The sequence below is a fragment of the Numenius arquata genome, chromosome 1 (assembly GCF_964106895.1).
Source record: "Numenius arquata chromosome 1, bNumArq3.hap1.1, whole genome shotgun sequence".
Lineage (NCBI taxonomy): Eukaryota > Metazoa > Chordata > Aves > Charadriiformes > Scolopacidae > Numenius > Numenius arquata.
In genome coordinates, this window is record NC_133576.1 from 2712148 (window position 1) to 2719686 (window position 7539).

At 53.4% G+C, this 7539-nt stretch overlaps 1 protein-coding gene across 1 annotated transcript; it reads left to right on the forward strand.

The window, feature by feature from the left end:
• The first annotated feature begins 4973 nt into the window (after positions 1-4973).
• LOC141462595 (potassium voltage-gated channel subfamily A member 1-like) lies at positions 4974-6887 on the forward strand. Its single transcript, XM_074144556.1, has one exon. The coding sequence runs from the start codon at positions 4974-4976 to the stop codon at positions 6885-6887; it is 1914 nt and encodes a 637-aa protein (XP_074000657.1).
• Positions 6888-7539: the final 652 nt, after the last annotated feature.

The following is a 7539-nucleotide window of genomic DNA, read 5'->3' on the forward strand; positions in this document are numbered from 1 at the left end:
TCTCTCTCTCTGGCCTGAATCATCTCAACACAGGATCAGGCTGCTGGGGAATTAACCAAGTGGAGGAGGCGCAGATTTGCCTTTAACCCCTTCGGTTTCGTCTCGGCTTCAGATGGCTTCCTCGCCGTTTGCCGTGATGGGAATAGTATTTAGTCATGGTGAAGAAAAAAAGGGGTCACCCACATCGTCCCACGAGGCACGTTTGTGGGGTCCCTGTCCCCACAAAATGTGTTGAAGCGGACACGTCTAGTCCCGCCACCACTGAGGGGGAAGGCTGTGGGCAGATCAAGCCTTTAGATGCAGGTGCACGTCTCTTCACCTCTCAGCATTATATCTTTATTTTGGCGAAGTTGCATCTCCACAGCCACTGTTAGCGATAGGGATGGCCCATGAGGGAGTATTTGTGAAGACTGGATGTCCCCAAGGGGTCCTTAGGTGTGCCAGGGGGGCAGTTACAGAAGTCTCATAACCGGTGCACATGATTACACAGGCCTGAGCGTGGGCATGTATTATTCATGTCCCCGGCATGATGGAGAAAAGCTGCAAATGAGGCTGTGGGAAAAAACAGTAATGGTGCTGTGTGGACCAGGTAGGAGGAGAAAAAGCAACACCCCAGCCACAGAGGATGACAGAAGGCATCAGAGATGGATTAGAAGAATTGAGTGGCAGTGGGAGCGAGAGAATGGCCAATATTCCCGCGGATGTGCTGTAGCGTAAGGGACTGATTGTGTGTATGCAAGTGTTCAGGGTAGAAACTAGTTTTTGCTAAAACACAAGTAGGGAGAGAAGTAAATTCGTCAGAGAGTGCCTGGTTAAAACATTAGTAGCATACTTCTTCAGAACTTGATATGTCCCGCTATTCTGCATGGGATCCTTTCTCTCCGGTACCTTGGCTTTCTCCTGGTGGGACTGCTCTTTGGGAAAGTGTTCAGAGTCTTTTCATCACTCAGAAAACTGGGGATGCTAAATAAGAAATGCCCTTCGAAATTCCCTGCTTGGAGTAGAAGTTTCTTCCCCTTTAACATCATCCTTCCACTTTCTCTTCACCCCTTCTCCTCTTCCTTTGTACCCAAATATAGAGATACCACATTGGATTCTCACAATTGTTAAAGCTGCACGGAAAGTAGTTATACGCTACTCAGACACTATAGAGAGGAGCTGTGTTTTCCTGCTATCTCAATTAATAATGTACATTTCCTTCATAGGGTTTTCAGTGAGGCTTTCAGCAAGACGAATGTGAGCGAGTCTGTCTTTTCCTCCGCACTTTAGCATCACCCCATCAGCCTGCCAATTCAGGACGTGAACGCTTGCAACACGACATTTAGAAAGGCTAGAAGCTTGGGTTTTAAGCAAGGGAGAATTTAAACGCAGCATAATCTCTCCCAGGCGTCAGAGAAGTGCTGCTCCCTGTCGCTGATGAAGGAACGGCAGAACGGGTACAACCGTTTCGAGAGGCAGCAAGTTGACCAGCCCTCTCTGCGCTTTCTTCCACCCTGCATGGTGTCCACCTCCCTGGGCTGTGTCCCCAGAGGCTGCCTGCCACGGTCCCAAGGATGCTTACTGCATAGGGGGAGTTTTTGGAAGTGCCCCTGGGAGTGTGAATTGAAGCGTAGGAAGAGGGCTGAGAACGGATGGGGTTGGTTTTTCTTGTGAAAGAGAGGCGGAGATGTGTGATGGTCAGCACGTGCACCTCCATCAAGAGGGCTGGGGTTTGTCCTCGCAGCCCGTGGGGACTCGTCTAACGCAGTGACAGGTCACCTAAATGCAGGGTGATTGCAAGCGAAGGCAAAAAGTAATCCGTGTGGGAGAGAGGGTCCCTGGAAGAGGGTTTTGTGGATGGGGACAAGGGTGTATATGTTCAAACACATGCAGGGACAGCGGGGTGAACGAAAAAAGTGCAGAGGTGATGGGGCAGGCACAGGTGCTGGCAAGTCACCTCTTTTATGTTGTGTTACTGGTTATATTCACATGCAGATGAAAGCACAGATGAGCACCTGTGGATGATGGCGACTGGCCCCGTGGAAGGGACATACGCACTGAGCAGACTCCAAAGGTGTCTGTTGTGATAGCCGGGTGCCACAGTTCCTGCAGTGCAAGTTATTAATTTTGACTGGCTTTGCCTCTGGGAGATCCATATGAACTTGTCTAGGGATGTTTCCTCCTGAAATAAATGATTATTCCTGAGGCAAGGTTTGGAGGAAGAATATCTTGCATTAGAGAAGCTAACAGAGCTGGAAAACCAGAATAATTTTCCAGTGTGCAAGCCCTTCCTCTGGTTGTAATCCCTGCCATGCATGGGTGTCCCGGTTTGAAGTAAAACCGAACCAATTTTCTGTTCTGTAACTTTACATCCTAGCCAGGCCTCCTCTAACTCTCTGAAATTAACGGCATATTGTGGGGAAAACTGCTCGTTCCCAGAATGATCAGCCCAATGTTTGTGCTCCGTGCCAAGGGATGGTGAGCAGGGAGGCCCTTGCTTATCCTTATTGCCGTAACAACCAAGGGCAGCCCATTTCGTTATTTGCCCCCTTAGAGGGTCGGAAACGGAAAAAACGTAGAGGGGTCACATCGGTGGGGAGGAGGGGACAGGAGAGGTGACCCAAACCTGACCAACTGGGGTATTCCATCCCATCTGCCCCATGCTCAGTATAAAAGCTGAGGGATCAAAGGGTCAGCCCCTTCCTGCGATGGCCGACGTCCGGAGAGGACTCTGTCTGTTCATCTGCCTTTGATCCCGATCCGTGTGTTCCTGACTCCAGAGCTGGAATCCAGTTCCCATCCGTTGCTGAGTCCAGTCTGGGACTTCCCCAGTGCCTGCCGGTGATGTGACTGTCATCCTGGGAGCTCGATAGGGTTTTGTATATATTGTATCTATTTCATTATTTTCTTCTTTATTTTTATTTTAACATTAATTCTTCATTAAAGTAGTTTAGTTCATTCTAAACTTCTGAATCTCCTTATCTCTTTCTCCTCCTCTCTCCTCTTTTGGGGGGGGGGGAGAGAAGGGGGGGGAAGGGCCACCTGTCGGTCTGGTTTTGGCAAATTCAGCCGAAACCACGGCAACGGGTAACAGATCAGCTGTTCCGTGTCGGGGTGCACAGGTGTGTCTCTGTTGCAGAGTTTGCTAGTCTCAAAGCGTATTACACCACATTTTGCAGCTTTGATATATTCTTCTGTTAAATAACCGTGAATCAGAGAGCCAATATTTTTAAGGGGCTGCCCTAGAAACTTACCTGTAATTTGACTTCTAGAAATTACTGGGGTGAAGTAGAGTGGTCCTTTACTTCACCGGCACAGTGGCAAAACAGGTCAGTGATTCCCGGCTCAGTTCCCAGAGATAAATTATAGAACACGACCATGTCACGGGCAGATCATCACTTCCCGTAACCGTTTAATATAATTATGGTTTTCCATTTTGGCACTGGTTTTAATATCTTTGGGCACATTACAGGCACAGAGGTAATGATTTAAATTAAGTGAATCTAGGTAAACTATTAGATGGAACTATGAGTGCTACGACAAGGATGCAGTCAAAATGTCACTGCAATGATGCCAACCGGAAGGCAAAACGGTTTTTCACTTAATTTAGTATTTTCTATACTTAATTTTGTTGGAAAGCCAGAAACTCCGCAAGAGTGGAGTCGTATATATACGTATAGGTTTTAATCCTACAGTATTTGTATACATGTTTAGTAGATTCCCCCGTAGACCTTGAATAGATGAATTCATGGTTTGAATATAGAAAATAAGATCGTAGCATTGATTGTACTGCTGAACTGTAATTGAAGTCATTGTGTAAAGCTGCTTCAATTCCTTTTCTCTAATAAAATGTGCATCTGCTGAAATGTATCATCCTTGGATGTGGGTTTAAGAATGCATCAAAGGGAAACTACCGTCCCTGTTTGCAAATGCTAATAGGAAGGTAGAAATGTTGTCATCTGCTGGTTTTGGAAGCTCCTTTTGGAGCTGCACCAATTCCACGATAAACTGGGGGGAGGAGGGGGAAGAGAGCGAAGCAAAGTGAAAAAAAAAAACAAACCACAACGAAACCACAAAACCCAATCCTTTCCTTTGTTCTCATTACGCTGGGGAGGATGGGGGGGGTGGTGAAGAAGGGGGGGGCACACGCCAAGAGGCGCCAGGAATCCCCGGGGCTTTCGATGATCATTTTCATTATAGGTGAGTGGGGGTTTACAGCCAGAGCCCCCCCTGCGCGGCAATCCCTTTAGCGCCTAATCCACGCGTGGGGCCCGCACGGTAATCCCCCGCCGCGGGGGCGGGCGGCAGGCGCGGGGGCTGGGGAAGCGGGCGGAGGGGCCACCCTTGTGTCCGTCGTCCCCCCCTCCTAACCTCCTTAACCTCCCCCCCCCCCCCCCCGCCATTCCCGGGCATAGCTGCCCTCGCCACCCCCCTGCGCCCGGCGTCCCCCTCCTCCGCAGCGCTCCCCGAGCGAACCTCCCCCGCCGCGAAGCCCCCCCGCTATCTCCCCGGTGGCACCTGCGGGCATCCCCAGCGGCCGCCCCCCCGGGGGGCCGTCGCGCCGCCGCCGCCGGGTGACATCCGCTGCCCCCGGTGCGGAGCCCCCTCTCCGTGCGGGTCGGGGCGGAACGGGACGGGACGGGACGGGACGGGACGGGACGGGAGGGGAGGGGGGGGGGTGGAGATGCATCATCTCGGTGCCCCGGGGGGCGCGGAGGAGAAGGGCTCCTTTTTGACGTCAAGTGACCATAATCTAACGATGGTTCGTTCATATCCGGGTCCCCGGGCGGCTCCCCCGGGCCGCGCTGGGCTGCGCGCCGCCGCGCAGTGAGGCGGGGGCGGGCAGGGCAGGGCAGGGCAGGGCAGGGCGGCCGCACGGAGGTGGCCGGCGGTCGGCGGCGGCAGCGGCGGCGGCGGCGGCGGCAGCGGCGGCGGGTCGGCGAGCGCAGCATGCCCGCCGCCTCAGACGCGCCTGCCTCCTGCCGCCGCTGCCCATGGAGATCGCGCTGGTGACTCTGGAGAACGGCGGCGCCACGGCCATCGCGGGCGGCGAGGATGCGGCGGCCGGCGGCGGCGGCGCCCGGGCTGGGCGGCGGAGCGACTTGCTCCACATCGCCGGCTCCGCCGCCGCGCCGCGGCTGAGCGACGGCAAGGAGGGCTCCCCGCCACCGCCACCGCCACCGCCGGCGGACGAGGAGCTGGAGCGGCCCCCGCCGGCCCCCCGGGGAGGCGGCGGGATGCGCCGCAGCAGCAGCAGCGCGGGCAGCCCCGGCGGCCAAGCGGCGGCCCGCGGAGCCCCCCCGCCCCCGCCGCCCCGCGCCCCTCGCCCCGCTGCGGCCGTGGAGATGGGCCCCCCGGAGGAAGGGGGGCACCGCCGGGGCATGGCCATGGCGGCGGCGGGCGAGGAGGAGGAGGAGGAGGCGGCGGCGGCGGCCAACGGGGGTGCCATGCACCACCAGCGGGTGCTGATCAACATCTCGGGGCTGCGCTTCGAGACCCAGCTGGGGACCCTCAACCAGTTCCCCGACACGCTGCTGGGGGACCCGGATAAGCGTATGCGCTACTTTGACCCCCTCCGAAATGAGTACTTTTTCGACCGGAACCGGCCCAGCTTCGATGGGATCCTCTACTTCTACCAGTCCGGGGGCAAGCTCCGCCGGCCCGTCAATGTCTCCATTGACGTCTTCGCCGACGAGATCCGCTTCTACCAGCTGGGTGAGGAGGCCATGGAGCGCTTCCGGGAGGATGAGGGCTTCATCAAAGAGGAGGAGAAGCCCCTGCCCCGCAACGAGTTCCAGCGCCAGGTCTGGCTCATCTTTGAGTACCCCGAGAGCTCCAGCTCAGCCCGGGCCATCGCCATCGTCTCCGTGCTGGTCATCCTCATCTCCATCATCACCTTCTGCCTGGAGACCCTGCCGGAATTCAGGGATGAGAGGGAGATGCCTGTGCCCTTGCCCCCACAAAGTGGAGGTTTGAATGGCACTATCGGGGACTCCCCACCCATGCAGCCACCCAGTAGCCTCGCTGACCCTTTCTTCATTATTGAGACCACCTGCGTGATCTGGTTCACCTTTGAGCTCCTCGTCCGCTTCTTCGCCTGCCCCAGCAAGCCCGAGTTCTCCCGCAACATCATGAACATCATTGACATCGTGGCCATCATCCCCTACTTCATCACTCTGGGCACCGAGCTGGCCCATGAGCAGCAGCAGCCTGGGACTGGCAGCAGCAATGGTGGCGGGGGCCAGCAGCAAGCCATGTCCCTGGCCATCCTCAGAGTCATTCGCCTGGTCAGAGTTTTCAGGATCTTCAAGCTTTCCAGGCACTCCAAGGGTCTGCAGATCTTGGGACAGACTTTGAAAGCCAGCATGAGGGAGTTGGGACTCCTCATCTTCTTCCTCTTTATCGGGGTGATCCTCTTCTCCAGTGCTGTCTACTTTGCTGAGGCCGATGACCCTGAGTCTCATTTCTCCAGCATCCCTGATGCTTTCTGGTGGGCAGTGGTAACCATGACCACTGTGGGCTATGGGGACATGCGACCTGTCACTGTGGGGGGCAAGATTGTGGGTTCCTTGTGTGCCATTGCAGGTGTGCTCACCATCGCCCTGCCTGTCCCTGTCATTGTATCCAACTTCAACTACTTCTACCACCGAGAGACTGATCACGAAGAGCAAGCTATCCTCAAAGATGAACACAGTAGTGCTCAGGGCAGCACAGCAGGGGGAGATGCAAAGAGAAGATCCAGTAGAAACTCTCTGAACAAATCTGTTGTGCACTTGGAAAACAGTGAGGGGTTCAACAATGGCAGTAGCTCCTTAGAGAAAACCAATATCAAAGCAAAAAGCACCGTAGATCTGAGAAAATCCCTATATGCTCTCTGTCTGGACACCAATAGGGAAACAGACCTGTAAGGAGAAGAGAGGTAGAGATCAGAGATGCAGAAAGGTTTGCTGGTGTCAGAAACTTACAACTATTCTTTTGGTACCAATTAATTTTTTTAATCGGGCTATATTTTATAAATTGATCAGTGTCCTGAGTAGTCCTCCAGAAATACATGTTTTTATGTTCTTTTTCCATGACACAAAGGGTCACCTATTTTTAAAATAGACTAAGAATAAGCTACGCTCCATGATGCAGGAGCTGGTAAATTGTGACAGTACAAAATCTAATTTGTAGAAACTTATTTTAGCAAATGGTGGTTGGTTTTAAATGGGTCATCTGTAACCAATTCAGTTGCTCCAAGTTTAGTATTAAAGAACTGGGGGATGTGTGTGTCGAGAATGAATGGACTGGGGGGGGGGGAGGAGGGAGGTTGAGGTTTTTTGTACGGTAGTTTCAAACTGAAATTATTCTGATCTATTTTTTATCTGTATAACTGTATGGTTGGAAGGGGATTTCTTATTCCTGTGAAAAACGACATTGTTAAAGCACTAGGAACATTAGCAGATAAGCACTTTCAGAGTTTTCCACTTGTGATCAGTACAGATCTGGTTATCTAGTATGTGAAGTGAATTTGGTGCTTTTAACCCTATAGCAGAAAACTTTTATTGTCATTGATATGTT